The sequence below is a fragment of the Heptranchias perlo genome, chromosome 36, assembly GCF_035084215.1.
Source record: "Heptranchias perlo isolate sHepPer1 chromosome 36, sHepPer1.hap1, whole genome shotgun sequence".
Classification (NCBI taxonomy): domain Eukaryota; kingdom Metazoa; phylum Chordata; class Chondrichthyes; order Hexanchiformes; family Hexanchidae; genus Heptranchias; species Heptranchias perlo.
Window position 1 is genome coordinate 10,262,981 of NC_090360.1, and position 23,772 is coordinate 10,286,752.

General features: G+C 42.2%; 1 protein-coding gene across 1 annotated transcript; it reads right to left on the minus strand.

The window, feature by feature from the left end:
- Positions 1-7,603: 7,603 nt before the first annotated feature.
- On the minus strand, positions 7,604-21,080 carry rgra (retinal G protein coupled receptor a). Its single transcript, XM_067972354.1, has 7 exons — positions 21,002-21,080; positions 20,147-20,303; positions 19,655-19,776; positions 17,733-17,886; positions 15,009-15,126; positions 8,121-8,234; positions 7,604-7,747 (listed from the first exon to the last, which is right to left on the minus strand). The coding sequence occupies exons 1-7, from the start codon at positions 21,078-21,080 to the stop codon at positions 7,604-7,606; spliced, it is 888 nt and encodes a 295-aa protein (XP_067828455.1).
- Positions 21,081-23,772: the final 2,692 nt, after the last annotated feature.

Below are 23,772 nucleotides of genomic sequence, written 5' to 3' on the forward strand. Positions count from 1 at the left end.
GTTATAGTCCAGCAATTTTATTTTAAATTCACAAGCTTTCGGAGGCTTCCTCCTTCGTCAGGTGAACGATGTGAACATCGTTCACCTGACGAAGGAGGAAGCCTCCGAAAGCTTGTGAATTTAAAATAAAATTGCTGGACTATAACTTGGTGTTGTAAAATTGTTTACAATTGTCAACCCCAGTCCATCACCGGCATCTCCACATCATGTTCTTGTCTTGGCCAATATGAGGTGTGTGAGAAAGTGGCTTGTGGTGATCCTCCCTCTATTGTTCACCCCTGTCAGGAGGAAGGCTTCTCTTCTGTTCCTTCCATTGATACATTCTGAAGAACAGGAACTTGTCCTGTGGGGAAAATTGGGAATATAAAACCATTTCTTATCCCTCCATGACACAGTGTGTTAGACCATAATTGGATAACTTTACCATTGCACCTTAGTGCTAATGATTTATCTTGGAAGAATTCTAGCAAAGGAATTTTGTTCAGTTCCATTATGAACTATTGGAAACAGAAAACTTGCAGTATTTACAAGTTGAGCTCAATTTTTTAAAAAAACATGAAAACAGCACCTCTTTTGGGTATGTTAAACTTTCAAGGTGATTGTAATCATTTAATTATTTTGATGTTGGCCTGTTTTTATGTGTGTGTATTAGCAGCTTTTTCCTATCACATTATAAAATAATTCCGTGAGGACAGCCAATAACCTAAGGAGTCAGTCACTTCGTTCTCACCCAATAGTCCAAGAAATGAAATGCCAGATACTCAAACACATTTACTGCTGTTTTATAAATTCTATTGCTCTTTGTTCTTGACACTAAATGCAGGGTTGACTGGGGAGTAACGGAATTGCATTAGTAAGTTAGGACCATGAAAAAGACATTGTCCAGTTCACACATCAATTTGCAGCATGGGGAATAGCTGTCCTTAGAGGAGAAACATCCATGGGGACACAGTTACATAAAGAAGGTCAGTGGGCTGCAAAAGAAAGGAACATGGTGGGACTAAAAAGTGTGTGTTGGTTTGTATTTTTCCCTGCCGTATGCAATGTAGAAGCAGGGATGATCTGTTGAGCTTTGGTCAATAAAATTACTAAAGGAATCAGATGTGAAGTTTCCCTCAGTACTACACCAAATCAAGATGGTCAAAAATGAATAAATACATTTTCATCACTTAAACCCCTAGGGATATAATTCTATCACTTTTGCTCTGGTGATAACTGTATTTAGTGACATGGTATGTGGTGGTGTTTCATTTAATTGCCATTGGTTATTAAAGCTGTTCTGTTTTCCTCCATATTATCCATTATGGTCACTGCTGATTTTACTACTCCACTGTCCAGAGGTTAGCTTATATTTTTGCATGTGTTCCATCCTGGAAGTGTTGATAGCAGCACACAGATGATGGGATACAGCAGACACTAAAGTTATTGTTCAATTTGTCCTCATTTTCAGCTCCTCATTGCAATCTACCTCTGCAAACTCCTTCAATCCTACATCCCACCATGTACCCTTCACTTTTCCAGTTCCGTTCTATTGTGTGTCTTCCCCCTTCCTCTGCTCCATTGTTGGTGACAGAATATTCACCCATTATGTCTGAATTCTCTTCTTACATTTCTCCACCTTTCTATCTCTTTCCCCATCTTCAAATGCCTTCCCCTTTGGTCATCTCCTGTACCTTCTCTCCTTGCTTGGTGCCCTTTGATCCCCTTGTAAAGTGCCCATGGATGTTTTGTTCTGTGAAAGATTTTGTATGTATGTAACAAAAATAAAATTAAGATATTCAACCATGAAAGGACTCTCGTCTTACATTGGATAGGAGTCAAGAACAGCATCTGATTGTATTTTATAAATTAAAGTCTGGTATAAATTAAAGTTTTAGCAGTGCTGCATGTGTCCATCAGTCCTCACATCCCCACACAATATGTAGTGTTGGTGACATGGATGTGTGGACAAATTTGAATTTAGCTCTGCACATTGCAACACATTTACGCCGATTGCTCCATCCAGTGCAGTGCATTTTTTATGCTAATGATGAATAGTGGTGGCCTCAGGCCTACGTCCTTATAGAGGAACATGTGCTTTAGTGAGCCTCATGCTAGCATTTAAAGCCTGTGTTTGATATACTTAACAATTACATTTGCTCAAACATATTTGAAGTGAAAATAAGTTGATAAATAGCTTATTGCTGGATGTTACTGCTTCATGTGGCTACATCCATTGATGGTCTTATGCCTATACTTCAATGACATTTTGACCAACAATAAGCTCCTTAATAACTAAGCTTCAGAGTCAAAATGTGACTGTGTGGAATCATTATTTGCAAAAATGAAAAGCATAGAATTGATAGATTCATTCACTTAGTAATATTTCTGTTTGTAGGAATGTTGGCCAACCAAGGAGGCTCTTGAAAAGGTGTCGTGAAATGTGTGAATCTTACAGGGTTATGAAATCCCGTAGGAAGGAGTCAGGTGCAGATTAGAATTGATGAAAGTGATGCTGTGGAATGGTCATATTATCAACTGAAGAAGAGAAAGGGCATTGGATTTTTTTTCTCCAAAATCCATTCGATCATTGGCAAAACTCAACAAAATGGAACTCTGATCATTGAAGCTATGTTCCTAGTTATTCATTAGCGTGGTGATGTCATTATAAAATTTGTAGACTGACAGGAAAAAAAAATGTCCATGAAAGCTCCTGGCTGTCATTAAAACCCAACTGGTTTACTAATGCCCTTCAGAGAAGGGAACCTGCCACCCTACCTAGGTCTGACCTACATGTAACGCCAGACACACATTAGATGCTTGACTCTTAATGGCCTCTAAAGTGGACTAGCAAGCCACTCAGTTGTAAAAAAACTAATCACTACAAGGCTCACATCCCAATGGGAAAATGATTTAAAAGATTTGCCTCCAGCTGTAGAGGCCTGCTCCCATTCTGCTCCTGACCTTCCCAGATCCAGAAATCCCTGAGCCCGTGCTGCCTGTTCTCCACTAAAGCCCATAACTGGCCTTAACCTAGGAACTGGATTTTGAAATGTGGAGGTGGCATTCCCCAGACAGCTTCTCTACAACTTTGGAAAAGCCTCTGTGTTACTTAAACTATAAATGCTTTGAAAAACAAAGCCTTTCTCACATCTGATGAAGAAAAGGGTACTGAAGATTTAGAGGCTCATTCTGCGCTAAACCCACCTATATTGACTGCCCATGTTTTCCCCAACCCCTCTTTCTGCTTTTAGTACCCGTGTCTTCCTACTTCTCACACTTCCCCCATCTTCTTGCTGTCTCCCACCCCAAGCACACATGGCTTCCAGAGCTTCCCTCCCACCTTTTCCTTCTTCCACCCTGAAAGCCCATTCCCTCGTACCACTCCTTCCTACTATCCCCTGCCCCAAGCACCCAAACCTTCCATCCATTCCCAAGCATCTTTTGCTACTCCCATCCTGGATGTTCCCACCACTCCCATCTAATGCCTCTTACCCCAAGCGCCCATATATTGCCCTCTTTCTGCCCTCCCCTACTAACCTTTGCTCCTCCTGTCCTGAATGCGCATCTCTTCCCCCTGACAGTACTGCTAGGCTCCTGCTCCACTCGCCACTACTGACAAACCCATTACCACTCCCCTATCATTTCTACCAAATCTAACATGACCCCCTAATACTGCTCCTGTTGTACCAAACCCAGCACCACCAACACTAGAATACTTAAACCCAAGACTTCTCGAGGACTGCCAAGCCCCATAAACTGTCCTGCACTCTCAGCCCCCACTACTACTGTACACCTCTTAACCTACCTGGAACTTTGAACATCGTTCTACATCTTCCATTGTATCCTGGCTTTAAAGAAGTTAGGAGATAAATATTCAATGCACAGGTTAAGGATCATATATTACTAATTTATGGTTATCATGGAAAAATAGTCAGTTGCCTTAATTTGATTCTGAAAATCAAATTCTGATTGCTGCTGTAATTCCCTAGATACCATGCAATAAAACAGACTTTCACATATTTTGTTTCATTAACAGAACTTGTGTAATAAGACTGCCAAGTTGCGAATGAATGATTATTTGTGCTCAGTAGGACCTGGAACCACTAACATTTCAAACTCAGCCAGAGTGCCTTTGATTAGGTTTTCTAAGCCAGTCAATTTGTAGTTTCACAGATCCATTTTCATGTCAACACTGAGGGATGCAGTTTTGATACTCACATACAAAAGTACCTTTTTGAAGGATCTGAATGGTTCTTGTTTTTGACACTCGGCAGAGAACCACACACGGCTCTCTCAAAACACATTCACTCACTAGAAAAAGCTCAACTGTAAAGCCAGTGGATAATGCCTCTCAGTGTGCATTCATACTCCATCAATGGAATCGGAGGGAATGGCTCCCAGGTTTGGAGGTCCCATTCACACAGGCACCTCCAAAGCCCGATCTTCGCATGTTGGGATTTCTATGGTGGTGATATTGGGCTAGAAATTGCTGCCGCTGAGGATCTCATGGCCAACGATGTTAATTGGACTTTTAGCTCACCACTGATATCGCACTATATTTGCGCCATAAATTGCTAGAACATTGATCCGATAACAGTGCAGCGATGTCGATGGCGTATCTGGGACCTCATGAACGTCATGCCCAATGGCTTAGCTCCCTGAACAATGAAAGAAAAGTATAGAGAAAGAAACAGAATTAATGACAGCGATGGAAATAGGGTGAACTGGAGACAGGACGAGAAATAAAGAGGCAGAAAAAAGTTTTAAAAAATTAAAAGGATAAGCAGAAGAAGAGAACATTGTAACCCAGTTGTGTTTGGGAATTGTTGTAATGGTCCTTGAGAAGTTAACGAGTGAATGGCAGGGTGAGTGTATGAAATGTACAACTATTCTTAACCCATGAAGTATAGAACCAGCGTCCCCATCCATCATGATCAGAAGCAGAGGAACTGCTTTCATAGAAACATAGTTCTTTTATTCAATTCAGATTTTCTTATGTTCTTATAAAATATCTCACATCTGCTTTCACCTGATGAATAGTTTTTTTAAAATGTAGTGATGTGGGTGCTAAAGTATTCAATAGTGCCCATTACTTTATAATTGTAATTCCCACAAATTACCCTCTGTGGAATTTTAATGCTGAGTTATGAATGAATATTTTTTTGTTATTAATGACGTGCATGTCTTGAGTTTCATGAGACAAACACAATTCTCATTTATCCCTGACTGTAAAGTAATAAGACCTTAATAGCATAATTTTTCAACCAAGATGAGGTAATGAAACTGTGCCAAAACATTTGTTTTTGCATTTGGTTTTGAGAAACAAGTCCCTGGGCTTTGCCCTACTTCCTTACACTGACTAACTTAGGCTGACATTGTGCCAGGGATAAAGGATTGCAAAGGTTTACTGCTACATTGTGTAATTAAATATCCCTGTTTAAACCTCAAGGAACCAGAGTATATTAACATTAATCCTTGAATATGGAAACAAAATGCCTTTTGTTATTTTCTATAACAATGTCTGTCTAAACCATGCACACCGGTAAATATACCAAAAGGGTAGACATAAATTGGAGGATCAGTATGTGGCACTTTAGTTTAACAATTTAAAAAAGAGTCAGAGGTCAACAATTTATAGCTATACTTTCAATTGCTCTGGGGTTTATATAAGTGTTTTGAATAATCTTTTCTAAATTCCATCAGAATGCCTGAACCACTTAGCATGGCATTTCTGTGGACTTATGAATGTGTAAAATTAAATTCAACATTAAACCCTTTTCAGCTGAGATGCTTAAAATGGAAAAGTTAAAGTAAAACTCTGCCGAAAAGAGATGGTCATTCAGTTTGTGCTGTGAAGGTTAATGAGCATTGTATTTTCTAGAGTTCACTTTAAAAAAAAATGTACAAAGATAGTTGAAAAGGAACTAAGAATATTTGAAAATAATGTTTACTTTGGTGGAATGCCTCATCCTCGTAACACCTATAATGTAAATGATTTTTTTTTAGCATTTTCTCCAACAACAGCGCAATCTTCAGCCTGGTTGGGACACCCATTCCAATTTGCACAAGTCAGCAGGCTCCATTTTCATTCCTGAGCGTGCTCAGTAAATTGTATCATTGCCATACTGTGTGGTGGCATCCAACTGAGCCGCAAAGTTCAAGTCCACCATGGTCAGGGCTCCTGCGGCAGAGGAATCAAACAGGCAAATCCTCACCTAACATGTTGTAAGATTAGTGGAACATTTTTTGCACAGAATTCAGGCCACACCTACCACTGTTAAATGGAATGAATATTGCAGTGGTAAGATGATGCCAATACCAGAATATGGACACTTTTTTTAAAGCTTGAAGACCCTTGATCTCAATAAGATTTAGGATACTTTCTAGCAGATGCCATCAGTGATTGAAAGTGCAAGAAGGTAACCTGTTCTCAAGTTTGCTCTAATGCTGCTCTCATTGAAGAAAATATCAATTCAATATTTCAAGAAATGGGGAATCTGTGCTCAAATTAGCATCCTCAAGTCAAGTGATGTTTATATTAATCTATAAATCTACTTAAAAATGTTATGTCTCTGCACTCTTCCTGTCAACAAACCCTTACTTCCTGTTGTCATGATGTCATCACACTTTTGTGTCAACATTGTATAATAAATTCTTATGTCTGCATTTAAAATGGAGTCAGCCTATGTAAAGATCAGGCTGCAATTATGCTGTCCTGCCAATGGTGGTGCCTCAGGTTTTCATCCCCCAGCTCCTCAGACTGTACTGCAGAGAAACTCCTACGATCCAAACAACTGTGCTTCCCAAATTGTTGGACGTTTTGCTACTTAACTATGAGGAATCATTTAAAATCAAAGCATCAAAACGTGTGGCTTTAAAATGGGGACTGAATTATATCTGTGCACCCTGGTCCAATTATCCCCCGCACTCTAATCCCACTTCACCTGAAGGTTACATTTGGTCTTGATTTCCTCTGTGCAATGTTATAAAAAATTGATCAGTGTTATATGAAAGCACAAGGAATAAGAGATCACATTTATTCTGGCTGGAATTAGGAGTTTTGAAATATTGTTTAACGATAATACATTATGTTTTTAGTCTATTTCACTAATGTACTGTTAGGATTTCCTACACTTTTCAACAGATTGGATTTTAAAAATGGTGTTGATATACGGTTGTATTAGACATAAACACCACGTCCTCAGATGCAGAATTGAATCTATTTATGTTGCTGTCTTTACATTCTAATCGTGCATTGCTCCTCTTGTACAAACAAAACATTTTCAATAATTCTTCACCTTTTTATAGGACAGGTGAAATACAACACATCAAAGGGACTGGAATACAAAGTGGAATATAGAACATCATTTATTTGTAACTAAGTGTACAGTGGAAATCACTGGAAATGTTTTGGGTTTAAGGCGGTTTGAAGCCAAAAGCTGTACATGCATATTCAGGTGTTGTGATAAACTACCAGCACATTCATTCTAATCTCTTGGTTTGTACAGGATAGGATATGCTTCCAGTGTGGAAACAACTTAGTATACAGGTTAAGTCGATAGTTTCACTCTGCACTTCAGTTCTTGTTCCAATGATTGATCCGTAAACAGCTGTATTTTATTTATTTAACTTTCCCATGTGTTTCAATGGGTTCCATTTTTTGTCCGGTTAGGAAGGACCAGATTCCTCCCCTGTAATTCTGATTCCCCAGGGCATAGACAAAGGCATTGGCTATGGGGGAGGTCTTTGCAAGAATGGCAGGAAGCTGCAAATATAAAAGTAAATGAAAACTGAATTATAGTGACATTAGTTTTGCAAATTCATTAAACTAAGTAATAGAAACAGCAAATATCTAGAGACGCCATGTGAATCAATAATCACATGTGTACCCCCCCCCCCAAACCCAAACCCAAAGTATGTTCCAGTTTCCTTGTCAATTTTACTACATCTCGCAACAAAAGACCAACATATAAATTTTTCTGGTCGCTGTAATTACTACAATATTTCAAAAATAAACTCAATGAAAGAAATTGCCCTGGTATATTCTCAGATAAGTTAGTACAATTTGAGTAATGTGACGTATTCTGACGTGTACACCCCTCACCCTTCTTCAAATAACACTAGCTATTGTCACTTACCATTCTCAGTTTTGGAGATAAGACGGTAACATTTTCTATGACTGCGTACATGCACAACAGACTGTAAGGTCCCCAGCAGATCATTAGGGTTTTAACAGGCAGTCCTGCATTAAACTGACCAGAAACAAAATAATTGAGTTATAATGGTTCAAGTCATGCAATGATTGTATCACCACAAAACTACAGTCGTCATTTTACTTGCTAAATCAGCTGGTCCCACTGGAAGTATTGCCCATTCTGTGTCTATGATATTCCCCACCCTCCCTTTGCCATCTGCCTCTTCATATATCAGATACCCCAGTTGAACCCTGTGAAATCCCCACCCTAACCCACTGTCTTTGTCTTACCCCACAGCATTTTTCTACCAGTTTTATCCTTTTTCCCCCTCCTCATTTATAGTATTGATTCCTGGCTGGATTATGGTTCCGTGAGTGTTAGTTCCTCTCCCGATCAATTCACTGAGCTATTGAAAGAGCTTCCTAAAACCTGTCCTAGAGGTCCCCTATGGGTTCAGCTCATTTATCTTGTGAGTAGCTGAGCCGTACAGACCAGGGGGGTTCCAGGTCGCATCTGTATTCAGTTGGTTGACCTCAGAAAGGGCAGCAGCAGGGATCTAACAATTGGCTTCAGCCATCCCTGGGCTAGGAAGAGCAAAGTAGACCAGGTTCCCACTTCTGATCATTATCCAGTGGTCCCTGTTGGAACTGGCCATCTGTGCATGTTAAATGATGGCAGGATGATGATTGGCCTTATCTGAAATGCCCTCTCACAACTGGACAATAATCAGAAGTGAGTTGTTTTTTTTTGGCTGCTTTTTAAAAAATTTTCCTTCTTCAGCTTGGGGACAAAGAGGCAAATTGCAGTGCCCCTATCTTGCACAACTGAGATCAGCTAACAAGACACAGACCAGAAATTAAACTACAGACTTTCCTGGTCTGTATCATTCACTAATGCTCTGGTAGTGGATTTACCCACTCAGCCATGAGACCTATCATTGTTGCTGCCAGGTAGTTTCCATATTGTTCTTGCAGTGACAAAGGGAGTGTGAAATTGGATGGGCTATTCTGCATTCTCGGGACCAGTGAAAGAAAATTTTCCATAGAATAGTAGAAATCACAGAACAGATGGAAGCTGTTCCTTGTTCTTTCTATGTATCCTCTTATATTCTTCCTTTACAAATATTAATCCAATTGCCTTTTAATGTTGCAATCAGCCTCAGTAGCCACATGTAAGGTATTTTTCTGTTCCAGGAACTCTCCATGAAACAAATTTCTTCTAAGTTATTTTTTTCTTCTTCCTGAGTTTATGCTCCCTTGTTACCAATTCGCCAACTAGTTGAAGCAAATTTTCATGATTAACCTTTTTTTTGAATATCTCTTAGTCCTCTATATATCCTGCCAGTAAAAAAAAGTGCCATAATCTTTAAGCCTTTCTTCATAACCATACTTCTCATTCCTGCTATCATTCTGATGAATCTTCACGATACCCTTTTTTAAGGAAAATGCCCAGTCAATTGCTCAAAATGGAATTTTGGCTTGAAAACTGCCCACTCAAGATGGAGTCAGTGGTTGAACTGAATGCTGGGAAGTGGGTGGAAAGCAGACTAATTCAAACCAGCAAATCATAAGTTTTTTTTAGCTAACACAAGTTTTCTCAGCTAATCAGGCCATAAAGATTCTAAGTTAATTACACCATGAAAGCTCGTGTATACAAATAGATACTCCTTACTGATGTCAGAAAGCCATTTTGAAAAATCAGACCCCAGGGAAATACTTAGTGAAACATCAAATTGTCAAAATCGGGTAGAATGCCTTGATGCCTAAGCTGGGAACAAGAACAAGACACACAGTTTTAAAATCCTCGAGAATCAATGCTTCGCCAATTAAAAGATATCCCCGGGACTCTGGGATGTTTCTCCAAGACGTTTTGACATCGAGTGGAACCCTTCCTTTTTGACATGTCACTCAGATTGCAGATGAAAGAGTTTCGCTTTAAAATGAAGGTATTAAAAATAGAGGGCTTGGCACCTCTCCAGTCAACAGTAGCAGACCTTGTTAGATTCTCTTAGATTCTAGACAGTCTCTCTTTGTCTCTTGGAGAAATAGTAACAGAAGTAGACTATTTCTTTTGTCTTTCTTAGACTCTCTTAGCTCCTCTTTGTTAATTTGTTTTCTCCAGTCTCCTTCTGTATGTAAATTTTGCCTACCAGATGTAAAAAGGGTACTTTTACAAGTTTAATGTCCTTCTTATAATGGATCTCTGAGTGCACACAATGGGGGATAAAATTCGATAAGGGCCGTTTTTGGGCGAGGGTAGCATGATCCGCTAGTACCCCACGCCCGATGGCCCCTACGCCATGCTGCCTGCTACTTACCATGGTATCTCCATGCAGCCAGCGCTACCTGCTGAGAGGCTGCACGGAGAATGAGGAAGTTGGAAATGGGGCGTGCACAGCGCACGTTATCAGCAGCCTGCACCTCTTAAAGGTCCAGGTGCACATTTCAAATGGCAGGTACACAGCTTAATAGGAGAAGGGAAAAATGGCCACGAGGATAGCAGGACCGGCTCGAGTGAGGGCTCCACGTTTCTCCGATGATGCACTGGAGGCCCTGGTGGAAGGGGTGGACGAAAGGAGGGCCAGCATGTACCCGCAGGGTGGCATGAAACCCTCCAGACTGCAGCTCCGCAGGCTGTGGCACAAGAAATTAATGCCAGGAGAATTTTACCACGCACGTGGATGCAGTGCCGATAGAAGTTCAATGATCTGACGCGAGTGGTCAAGGTAAGCGAATGCAAGTGCACATCCTACCCACTGCTCCACGCATCACACTCCCCATCACCCACCCACCAACAAACGCTGCCCATCCATCTGCAATGCTGCACTCGGCATGCTGCATCTCATCCGCACACTTGCAGGCTACACAACCACCACTCATAGGTCACACAAATTGGCAGCTATTCGACCACGACAGGCACATCACCCACACACCTTGCAAGATACTCACTGACACACCGTCCTCTGTCTTGCAGGAGAAGGTAGCGCGTAACAGCCGGCAGCAGGAGAGACGTGAGGGTGGACGGGGACGCTTACACATCCTCACCCCCCCCCCCAAGAGGAGACTGTGCTTCAGATCATTGGGCGGGCCATCGCTGCAGCCGTGACAACATGCCGCGCTGGAGGTCCCGATGAAGGGGGTCTCTGCATATCTAATGCTCCTTCTCCTTTTCCCAGATCTCCCTCCTCCCGTAATCTTTTCTGACTCACGTGCTGCAGATGCTGTCAGCACGCACGTCTTACCTGCTCCTCTCCCCACTCCACAGCTCAACCTGTTTCCCTTTGTCATTGCAGATATCCAAGAACACGTGGCAGCACCGAGGAGCAGGAGGAGGGGGACACTGAAGCCGAACCGTCACTCGATCTGACACTTGCTTCCACCAGCTCAGAGACTGACACTGGGTGTCCTTTAGAGGCTAGGTTAGAGGAGGGATCTGCACGTGGTGAGACACCGAGCACAAGTGCGCAGGAGCCGGGGTGGGGGGGGGAACGAATACCACAGGTGCCAGCTCACCAGAGGGTGAGGTCGCTCACTAGTTCTGCTGCAGAGGAGTCAGATGAGGACTTCAATGGGCCGGGTTACAGAAGACGGCTGATGGGCCTACACCACCAAATGCTTGGGGCACTGGAAAGCCTGCCAGAAAACCTGCGCACAATGAGAAGGGGCATGGAGGAGTCCAGCTTCAACTTGGCACAGGGCTTTGTGCAGAGCTTGGAGCCCATCCATTTCAACATGGGTGGTCACCTCCATCAGCGCACCTGTGGAACCCACCAGGATGCAGCGTCTGATGACTGATGTCACAGCTTCCACTGCAGCACAAACATTTGCCATCCAAGGTCTGACTGCTGCCTTGGAAGCTCAGACCACTGTGGAAAGGAGCTTCCAGGATATCACAGCACTCCAGCAATCCATTCTCCAGCTGATCACCAGGATTGCTGAGGTGCCGCCCTGGGAGAGTGGCAGTGGTGCCATGGCAGTTGGACCTGCTGTCCTCTCTCAGGACGATAGCCTTCCTGCTCCCACCCCTACCACTCCACCAGTGCCCCTGTTGTTGCCTACTGGCCAGTCAGGCCAGACTGCTGCAGCCTATGCTGAGATGGTGCAGTCTGAAGCTGAGCTGTCCCGGCCCAGAGCTGCTCGAGGTCGTCCTCCAAGGCCATCTGCATGCTCCTCCATTGAAGGCCAGCAACCTCCCACCACCCATGCTCCAGCCACTGGGGAAGCACCTCGTGGGAGCACTAAGATAGGTAAAGGCACTAAGGAAATGCACAAGGGTGAATAGTTCTGTTATGTTTGCATAATTTCATTTATTCATTAATAAATGCGACTTTGATTTTGCATTTGGTGGTGGTTTTTATTTATGCAATGATCGGAGAGGGAAACCAATGTGCAATCAGATGGAGGGTGATTTGATTGCCTTGTGGGAGCGGAAAGGTGGGGAGTGTAGGACTGTTGGTGAGTTGGGGAATGTAATTCACATTATTGATAGCGGGTACGGATCAGGCGAGCATGCAGAGCCCTTGGAGACGAGGCGTGTGGTCCAGTTGCACCCTTGCTTCTTCCTCCACTTTCTCTTCCACCTCCGCCACCTCTGGCTCAGGGTCTTCTCCAATCATTGGCAGCAAAGGCTGGTCCGTCATGATGGTGAGGTTGTGCAGCAGACCACCACGAATCTGCCCACCTGCTCAGGGGAGTACAGCAGGACTCCTCCAGACCAGACCAGGCAGTAGAAGCATTGTTTGAGGAGGCCTATGATGTGCTCCACGATGTTGCATGTGGTAGCATGGCTCTCATTTAAAGGCCTGCTGTGCACGTGTACGTGGGTTGCTGACCAGTGTCATGAGCCACTGGGTGAGGGGATAGCCCTTGTCGTCCAGTAGCCAGCCTTTGAGTCAGGTGAAAGACAGCTGGCACGTTGGACTGCCGCATGACGAAGGTGTCGTGACTGCTTCCAGGGTAGCGGGCATTGACCTCCATGATTCGATGCATGTGGTCGCACACCAGCTGCATGTTGAGGGAGTGGAAGCCCTTTCGGTTGACAAAGACGGCTGAGTTGATATGCGGGACACGCAGGGCAATTTGCGTGCTGTCAATGGAACCGTGCACCATGGGGAAGCCAGCAATGCGAGAGAACCCCTGGGCTCGCTTGTTCTGCTCCTCTCTATGGCGAGGGAAGGTGATGAGCCTGCTCCTCATCTGGTACAGTGCGTCTGTGACCTCCCTTATGTAGCAGTGCACTGCATACTGCGAGATGTTGCACATGTCGCCAGCAGAGGCCTGAAATGCTCCTGAGCCGTAGAAATTCAGCACCACTGTGACCTTCACAGCCACAGGCAGTGCTGTCTCTGCCCTGCTCGGAGGCTGCAGTTGTGGCCGCACCAGTCGACAGATCTCGGTCACAGCTTCCTTGGTGAAACTCGGGCGTCGGATGCAATCCTCCTCCGTCATGTTGAGATAAGAGAATTGGTCCTGAAAAGCCCTCGTTGGGTAGGGCCTCCTGCTCAGTGCCCTGTGCCTCCTCGTCCTCTGTCTCCTCGCAGCTTGACCTGCTATACGTGGCCTCTCTGCATGCTCCCAGTCATGCTCAATGCCCAGCGGGAGCTCTAGCAGACCGCCCATGGTTGCCAGGAATGTTGTTCAACCACGGTTGTAACTTTCCGAACTGTAAGGCAGTACCTGCCAAACCGCTCTCAAATGTACTCTAGGGACTTTCAGTAAGAATAGGGAGCTTCAAAAAACACTTCCTATTCCACTTGCAGCCAGAAGCAATAATCCAGCAACTAACCTGCAACACCTGCATGGCCCCTTTAAATAGCGCTGGTGGCGGGGGGGGGGGGGTCCTTCAGGCGCTGTAAGACACGTTCAGATGGTCGGGGTTAAGACTGCATGGAGTTGAGCGGTAAGGTCCAAAATTGTGTCTGTCACTTTAAATCAGCGTTGCACACTGCATGCACTTTCTTCCTACTTTACATGCGCATGTGCTAACTCCTATAACAAGATGGCATCGGGCGCACATCATGCTGGAAATGTGCGTGCGCATCCAAGACGCCATCTTGGATGGTCAGAGGCCATGTCGCGCCGAAAAACGGGCATTACATGGTCCAATTTAGTGCCCATTATTCCAACTATGGCCTAACCAACGTACAAATTTAACATCACTGCCTTGCTTTTGTATTCAGTGGCTCGATATTGAATCCCCTTTGGCTTGTTTATGGTCATCACTATCTGTATTCCCACATTTTAAGATTTATGAATCTGCACCCATAGATCTTTCTGTTCCTCTACTCTTGATGTAGTTGATTTCCCAATCTTTTTTGCCAAACATATTATTTCACATTTCTCTGCAGTGAGACATCTGTCACCTATCTGTCCACGCTATGAACCTGTCTAAATACTCCTTCAGTCTTCTGTATTCTTTCTCAGTTTGCCATGCCTCATAATTTAGTATCATCGGCAAACTTCAATATCATTCATTTTATGTCTGTGTCCAAATCATTTATATAACTGGAAACCAAAAGGTCCCAGAACAGATCCCTAGGATGGGATACTACCCAGCCCACCAATCTGAAAAAAAAATCCAATTATGTTTCATCAGCAATCAAGAAGTGGAGATAACCTCACCCCTGCCCTGCTTATGGGACCTTGAAAACACTAGCCAAAAACATCACTTCATTTCAGTCCGATAGAATTGAGTTTTATAATGAAAGCATGCAAAGTAAAATCATGGAGCAGACAAGAAAAACTTTTAAACTGAGAATGTGTTTTACGACAATGAAAAACTCTAAGGATTTTCTGCTGCATTCTTAATGAGATTACTTAACTTATTTTTTACCTTGACTTGTCCAGTTTTCTTGAATTTATTCGCACAAGATTGGTAAGATGTTAGCAAGATGAATAGTGGAATGACAAATTCAAAAAATGCCACTGAAATGAAGTATGAGACAAAATTTCTGGTAAAAATAAATAAAAGTGAAGACAATATTATACATTAGACTCCAATTCATGTTTTGCAAAGCAGAATGATCTTAACAGTTTTCCAAATCTGCAGTTTGCATTATTCAAGCAGTGGGCTTGTTTGTGAACTTTGACCTGATGCTGCCAATGTGAGCTCAAGAACATGATTCTTCGAGGTATTCTTAAGATCACATTGAAGACATCTGCTTAGAATTCAGTGCTCCAAAAGAACAGGAGTCTCTTTAAATTGAATGGATCAAAAGGTGCATTGTACTGCTACTTCAGCTTCAGTGTGAAGCAGTTTCCACTTTGCACTGGCATTAAACTGGCAATGTAAATCTGGAGTTAGACCTGACTTAGAGTGGTAGTCTCACTCTGCTTCAGTTTGATACTGCATGGACTCTAAATCCAGTGTGGTGTCAAACCAGGTTTGTAAAGTTCTCATGGAGTCCATTGGACCCCCTGGACACTTAGTTCGTCTACCTGACTTTTGAGAGCAGTGATTCTCCCCTTCCTGCTCTCTGAAGATTAAAATGTTTAACTGTTGCAAGAGTGCTCCTTTACACTACTACAACTTGCATTGATCAAGTGCCTTTACTGCAGAAAAAGATTCTAAGGGGCTTCACAGATGTGTGATGAAAAATGAAAGTCAAACCAAAGAAGGAAAGATTAGGCGAGGTGAACAAAAGCCTGGTCAAATAGATGATATGTAAGGAGGGTCTTAAAGGAGGAAACAGAGATAGAGAAATAGAGGGGCTTAGGGAGGGAGGGAGGGAATTCCACTCTGTGGACCAAAGGGGCTGAAGGCACGGCTGGCAATGGTGGGGCAGAGGGCGGAGGGAGTAATGCACAAGAGGCCAGAGTCCGAGGGATGGAGAGTTTGGGGGAAGTTGTAGGGCTAGAGGAGACTGCAGATAGGATGAGGGGAGGCCATGGAGGGATTTAAAGATGAGGACAAGTATTTTAAATTTAAGGCATTGGGAGACTGGGAGCCAATGCTGGTGAGTGAGACAGGGTTGATGGGTGATTGGGACTTAGTGTGGGACACGATACTTGCAGCAGAGTTTTAAATGGAATAGATAAGGTAAATGCAGATCATTACTTCAAAGAACACTAAGAAAGTAGGACCAGGGCACATAAATGGAAATGAGTGAAAAATAAATTTAGAACAGATATCGGGACAACCTTCTTTAGTCAAAGTACAATTGGATGCCACGATGGGAGAATTAGTGTACTGAACAGATAACCTTTTGATGGGCTGAATTGCCTTGATTCACACCTGATTTTTATGTTCTTATGAAAAATGGATGATCACACAGAGACTCTCCGAACATTCGTAATATCCAAACACATTACGGATTGATAGAGCCTGCATTCAGATAAACTTCACTGAACTACACAGGACAATGAATTAACAAACAATGGGAAGTTACTCCCCTGAAAAGCATGAAAAGTAGAGCAGTGAGGCCATCTAATTTACATATTTAGACCGTGCTCCCGGCCCATAGCACGTGAAATATCGAGGTTATGACAGCAGGTTGGAGGGGCACCAGCAGCTGTTAAAGGGCTGTTGGCTGCCTTTAAAGCCACGCCTTTTCTGTTTAAATGGCTTTTGTTAAAAAAGTTTGATTCAGTGATCGGGCATTGGAGACCATGATGCAGGAGGTCCTGCCACGAAACGTGGGGATATGTTTTGAGAAAAAGGTCACCGACAAACCGATCTTGCAATTTTTCTTTTAAACCTTATCTCCCCGAAGCATCCATTTCAAATGGATTCTGAGCATCTGGAATGCCAATGGGGTTTTCCTGAAATGTTCATGAAATTTGGGATCTTAATGAGCCTCTTACATTCTGGGTAGCGTTGCTAAGTATGGTACGCATTGGGGAAAGAGTAAGCCTTAGGCTTCCTCGCCCAATAATATGGGGCTCTGGTGCTCGAAGTGCAATGGGTACGTCAGGCACCTCTGATTGCATTACTGGTCCTACAGGTTATGCTGATGAGAAACTCAAACCACTTCAAATTGACACAAATTATGTAGTATAATGGAACAGAGGACTCTAGTGGTGAAGTATTAATGGTTTCAGTCTCTGATCCTGTTTTATAGTACTGTAAATCTCTAGAGCGATGTTGAAGCTGTTAATATTGCAGAGTACCACACTTCCGAGGGTCTGGTAGTGGTTATGTTACTGGAACTAGTAATCCAGAGGCCTGGATTAATAATCCAGAGAACATGAGTTCAGATCCCACCATGGCTGTCCGACACTTTGAATTCAGTTCAAAAAATCTGGAAATTAAATGCTGTTACCAGCAAAAGTGACCATGAAGCTGTTGGATTGTCATAAAAAACCCAACTGGTTCACTAATGTCCTTTAAGGAAGGAAACCTGCCGTCCTTACCTGGTCTGGCCTATATGTGGCTCCAGTTCCATGGTTGACTCTTAACTGCTCTCTGAAGTGGCTTAGCAAGCCACTCAGTCGTATCAAACTGCTACAAAGAAGGAGGTCCACCACCTTCTCAGGGCAACTAGGGATTGGCAATAAATGCCGGCCTTGCCAGCGGCGCCCACATGAATTACATTTTTTTTTAAAGTCATATACACACCTGTCACCTTTAGAGTAGTCCAAAGTACAGCACGTTCTCAATGGTTCGTAGTCATATTCACCCCAACCCAACAATGGCATAGCAGACCAGAATCCAGCAAACGCCCAGATAAATAATATAGCAATTATTGCACTGCTCCACTGTAATCTTGATCCTATAATAGTTTTAACACATGGATGTCAATTTATAGATCAATGAGAGGAAATTTAAGTTACAATATAGTTAAACCAACTCACATATTAAATATAAATACTAGGTACCATTAAGATTACCAGTTAGCATTTTATTAGTTAATTTACAAAAATATTTAAACTTTAACATCATAGTTTGCCATTGTCATGCTTTATTTTCAGGCCATGGACCAACTATTGTCATAATTCAGGTACCTTTTTTAAGGATAGATATCTGAGCTCTCCCAATGGCTTGGTGACTTTATTCACCGATCAGCTGAGCCACACAAACTAGCAAGGCCCCAAATTTGAACCTTGATATCCAGGGTTAGGTAAGGGGAGGGAGAGGGGGAATTAGCCAGAGTTACATAGGAATATAGGGACAGTATTAGGCCATTCAGCCCCTCGAGCTTGTTCCACCATTCAATTAGATGGTGGCTGATCTGTATCTTAACTCCATCTCCCCACCTTGGTTCTGTAACCCTTAATATGCTTGCCTAACAAAAATCTATCAATCTCAATCTTGAAATTTTCAATTGACCCCCAGCCTCAACAGCTTTTTGGGGGAGAGAGTTCCAGATTTCCACTACCCTTTGTGTGAAGAAGTGCTTCCTTCATCACCCCTGAACGGCAGAGTTCTAATTTTAAGGTTATGCCTCTTGTTCTGGACTCCCCCACCAGAGGAAATAGTTTCTCTACCCTATCAAATCATTTAATCATCTTAAACATCTCAATTAGATCACCCCTTAATCTTCTATAGTCAGGGGAATATAAACCTAGTCTGCGCAACCTGTCCTCAGAATTTAACCTGTTTAGCCCCAGTATCATTCTGGTTCTTACCCCTAATTGTTTTCCAGTGACCTTTTCTAGAAAAAGTGCACATGTGGACAGGATCAGGGTTGGCCTTGATGCCTTCTGTATAATTAAGTAACTTCATTGCCACAGTTCACATGGGAATTGTGGCGGCTCAGATGCCTGTGGAATTACGGTCCAGCAAGGAGTCAGCATCCTCGGGTTAGGAAAGGATAAAAAGTAGCAATTTAAGAAAGAAATCAGCTTTAGTAATCAGCTGAGTTAAAGAATGGGATTATTTCCACAGCTTCTTATATAACTGAACAGCATTCAGACTGTTGGAAATCACATTGCTTGTAATGCTTTGTTAAAGATGAAACTGAAATAAGTAGAACTTCCATCTTCTTGGCAAAAATAAACCCAGAGATTATTAGAACAAAGACCACGGCCACAATATGCTATAGTCAGTCTTTCACTCATCCTTAACTTACCCACAAAGGCTGCATTCAAATGAGCCTCTCAGTGACGTCCGTTTTAAAAGATTAGCTAGCCACAACATCAATAGGCTTGAAATGGATTGGGAATTCTTCTCTCTGCTTTACATTTCACAGTTTGTTCACATCTCTGACATTCGGCTAAATAAATATGTTTGTTTTCCGAGATTTGAATGAGGCATGTTACACAAGCCGTCATCTGCAAATGTTTCAAGTGTTTTCTTTACATTTTAATGTTTCCTTGTGCCTTTCCTAATTTAAATCTCTTGGTAAAATAACAAAAGAAAAAATATTTTGCTACCTTTTTTGAGTAAAAATTATAGTTTTGAAATTTCCTGAACTTTTCCTCCCTCAAATTTATTTTTGAAAACACAAACTGGAAATAAAATAAAACATACCCGACTCTTGTCACTAGACAATTTAATCTATGCAATTTGTGTTTAGGAATTTGCTTGGAATTACTTACTGCTGCAGTTCAGGTGGTATCTGTCCCAGGCAATGGCTGCACATGCATTAATGCTAGCCAGGGCTGCCAGAAATCCTTGGAAACCATGAGTCTGGCAACCTTCAGATCCATAAGGCCAGTACCTGTGAGGGAAGCAAGCAAGAGGTGTGTCTGGGGGAGACCAAAACTCAGGGCCATAAATATAAGATAATCACTAATAAATCCAATAGGGAATTCAGAAGAAACTTCTTCACCCAGAGAGTGGTAAGAATGTGGAACTCGCTACCACAAGGAGTAGTTGAGGTGAATAGCATAGATGCACGTAAGTGGGAAGCTAGATAAACAAATAAGGGAGAAAGGATTTGAAGGATATGCTGATGGGGTTAGATGAAGAAGGGTGGGAAGAGGCTCACGAGGAGCATAAATACCAGTTGGGCCGAATGGCCTGTTTCTATGCTGTACATTCTATGTAATTCCATGAAACCAAACTGAAAGACTGATAACCATGTATACCTTAAAAAGCTCGAGAATGCAGCAACAAATGCATTCAAGCAGATTCCGGAGTCAGATACAGCCAAGCTGACTACTAGGAGATTGCTTGATGTTTGGAGTTCTTTTATCTTATAAAAAGACAAAATCGTTATCCCATTCAGAAGCAGCCCAACGAGAGCTGTGGAGCAAATCAGAGAAACAGAAAACCTGAGGATGGGTTCAAACGGCAAAGCACAAAATACTATTGTTACCTCGGGACTCGATTACAAAGTTGTAATGACACTTTTGTTTTTGCATTGATGAGAAGCAGAAACTATTTCAGATCATTGCAGGACAAGTGTACTTTTAACAATGTGTGTATGCAGCACAATGCAAGTAAAATACATATTGGATAATGTGGAAACAGAATACGTTTAGTTCTCTTGCATCTGCGCTCTCTCACGTTTGTTATGCAATGGAACAGTAAAATGAATCCAAACCTTATTGCATTGAAATATACAGATTTCCTGCCAACACAGCTTTCAGCCCATATATAAAATATATGCAAATTAACACCAGACATACACAGCAGAAAGTCCCATTGCAGCTATGGAGTTTTTTTTGGCTGTACCCATCTTTGTGCAGACACAAAAGTCGTGGAAGTAAGCATTCTTTCTCTTTCTACACACACATTCACACACATATGTTACATGCACTCACATAACCCTCAAATGTGCATACGTGCATGCATGCAAATATGCTCACACACACAGATGTTCAGGTGCATCACACTGTCACTGTGACTAAAACAATTGATCTAATGTACACTCAGGTACATCTTTTACCAGCTTCTGTGAAATCAAACGAGTCTCGGAAATTAACCTCCCGAAGTTTTACCTTCCAGTAACAGAGCAGTTCCTAATGCGAACACTTCCAGCTCACTGAATCCTTCAATTAAGGGATTGGAAGTTACCATCTTTACTCTCTGGCAGCGCAAGAACCCAACTTGTTCCCTTTAACACTGCTTACCAAAAAAAAAGTCGTTTCTTAAAGGCATTAATCATGCATGGACATATGCCAGTTGTTTACGTAAACTCTGGGCGGGGGGTGAGGGGGGGAGAGATTTAGCCACTTACTTTGCAATCCTGAAAAGAATGTCTTATGACTGCAGTGTACTTGCAGACTTTGAAATATATTCACTAAGTTACAACAAGGTCTTTGTGAAGAAGCATAATTCAAAGTTGCTGTGGTGAGGGTTGCAGTCAGAAGTCTGTAGTTCCATTCAGTTACACCACTGCTTTTATACAGAGGCAATCTTTAGCAGCAATTCTCCCAATTTTGTAAATAATCTTACCCGATAAAGATATTTACTTCAAATACCAACAAGCCTGCTTATCTAAAGGATACATTTAAATGGTTAATATTGCTTAACGTGTTTAAGATATTCTGTTAGATTGGTTTAGATCCTGTTATATTATCAATAGTGATAGTTGATGAAGAGCCAGCCTGTTTTTGAAAATTAGCTCCACTCTTGTTTTGTTGTACTTTGTTACAGTCACTTCCCTAATGAATTTTCCAACACATAAGATCCCATAACACTTTCAATAAAGCTAGAGTTTTACTGCATGTCTCCACTACCAAATTTTGCAATAGTTTTGGCATTTTGTGTGAAGTGTGACACCACCTGGGAGAGGTGGTCCCATACCATCATTGCTGCCCATCAACTACAGTGTAGCTCGCAGCAAATGCGCACTCTTTCGTAAGTGTGAATAAAGCACCAGGCAGTTGGCCACAGCAATCGTGGGCAACAAAAGGCCTCAGCTGCATGAGCAAAAAGGACAAATATCTTATTCTCAAATGAAACTGCAAACAGTGAAAGTCTGGGCAAGAAATATTACAATGGAGTCTCATTGAGCATGTCAAAACGTATCGAGACAAGTGTATGCACATTGGTTTTGTGCTCCAGTAAACAGGTGAAGGGCTGTAGGAATCAGAATGACGACCTTAATGAAGTGGTATGAAGTGGACAATACAACTCCACACACTCAACATGCACTGTGTCAAAAATGGTACAGGTATTGTATCAAGAGCAGCAAGAAACAGGTGAAAGAAAATAAACACATATAGAAATGAATGAATAGATAATAGAGCAGTACAATACTTCTCTATGTAACATAATGTATTCACAATATAACACACACAAGATAATCTATATTCTATAATACAGATTATATTTTACACTTTTTTGTGTCACAAGGCGTGTCGAGGATCACAACTCCTGAAAACCCTTTTTTTTGTGATCTGCTATAAATAAACAACAACTTGCATTTATATAGCGCTTTTAATGTTGTAAAGCATCCCAAAGCGCTTCACAGGAGCATAATCAGTCAAAAATTGATACCGAGCCAAAGGAGACACTAGGACAGGTGCCCAAATGCTTGGTCAAAGAGGTTTTATTTTAACAATGTCTTAAAGGAGGAGAGAGAGGTGGAGTGGCAAAGAGGTTTGGGGAGGGAATTCGAGAGCTTAGGTCCTAGAAGGCTGAAAGCACGGCTGCAAATGGTGGGGCAAAGGTGGTGGGAGATGCACAAGAGGCCAGAGTTGGTGGAACACAGAATTCTCGGAGGGCTGTAGGGATGGAGGAGCTTACAGAGATGAGAAGGAGCGAGGCCATGGAGGGATTTGAACACGAGGATGAGAATTTTAAAATCGATCTATTGGGGTACCTGGATAGGAACCAGGCAACGGCAGTCCCACTCAGCTGGACAACACTTTGTGGTTTGCTCCCAGGCTTTCCTTCACGCTGTTGAATTCCCTGCTCCCCAAGCCCTCCTCTCCTGCGCTCTTCATCTTGGTCCCATCTCATTGCCACTGATTTTTCAGGTAAAGTTGGTGCCTGATTTGTACGACAAAGAGTGTGTAAAAGTTAGGACCCTTGTAATAATTGCTTTACTTTTAAGTGATTCACATGCGGTCCTGAAAAATGAAGTACAACATTGAATCGAACATAGAGATACTCGAGGAATTATGTTTGGGCATTGCTCACAAATCAATCATCTGTTTTTGGCATAAGGTAAGTAGCGTATTTTTTTTCAATGGAACATAAAACAATCAAGTAGGGGTAATTTTGACTTTGTGTGATCGTGTAAAACGGGTGATAACGAATCAGCAGCCTGTTTTACATCTCTCCATTGAAGTCAATGGAAATAAAAAGCAGGAGAGATGTAAAACAGCTTGCCAATTCGCCCTCGTCCATTTTACACTATCGCACAAAGTCAAAACGACCTCCAATGTTTCTTTGATTAGATGAACCAACATTTGAATCAGTCAGCTATACGTTTTCTACACAATTCCTCTGGTGACTTGATAACAGCTTTCCAGAATGCACGAGCTGCATTTAGTTCAATGTACAACACGCCCAGCTTTACTGAGGAAAGAGTTAAAACTAGTGAACTCAGCTTAGTTCAGAATGTTAGTGAATTGTCCTGTAATTAAATGCAATCTAAAGAGTGTTTTGATTAACTTAAACTAGGTTGGTAGTTTTCATCAGGTTTGATTTTACAGTAAGCATTTGTGAATCACAACAAAAGTGCAAAAGCAACAGATTTGTGGAATGTCCTTTCATTTGACTTAAAGTCTGCTTGAACTGATTTGTAAGTGAATGATAA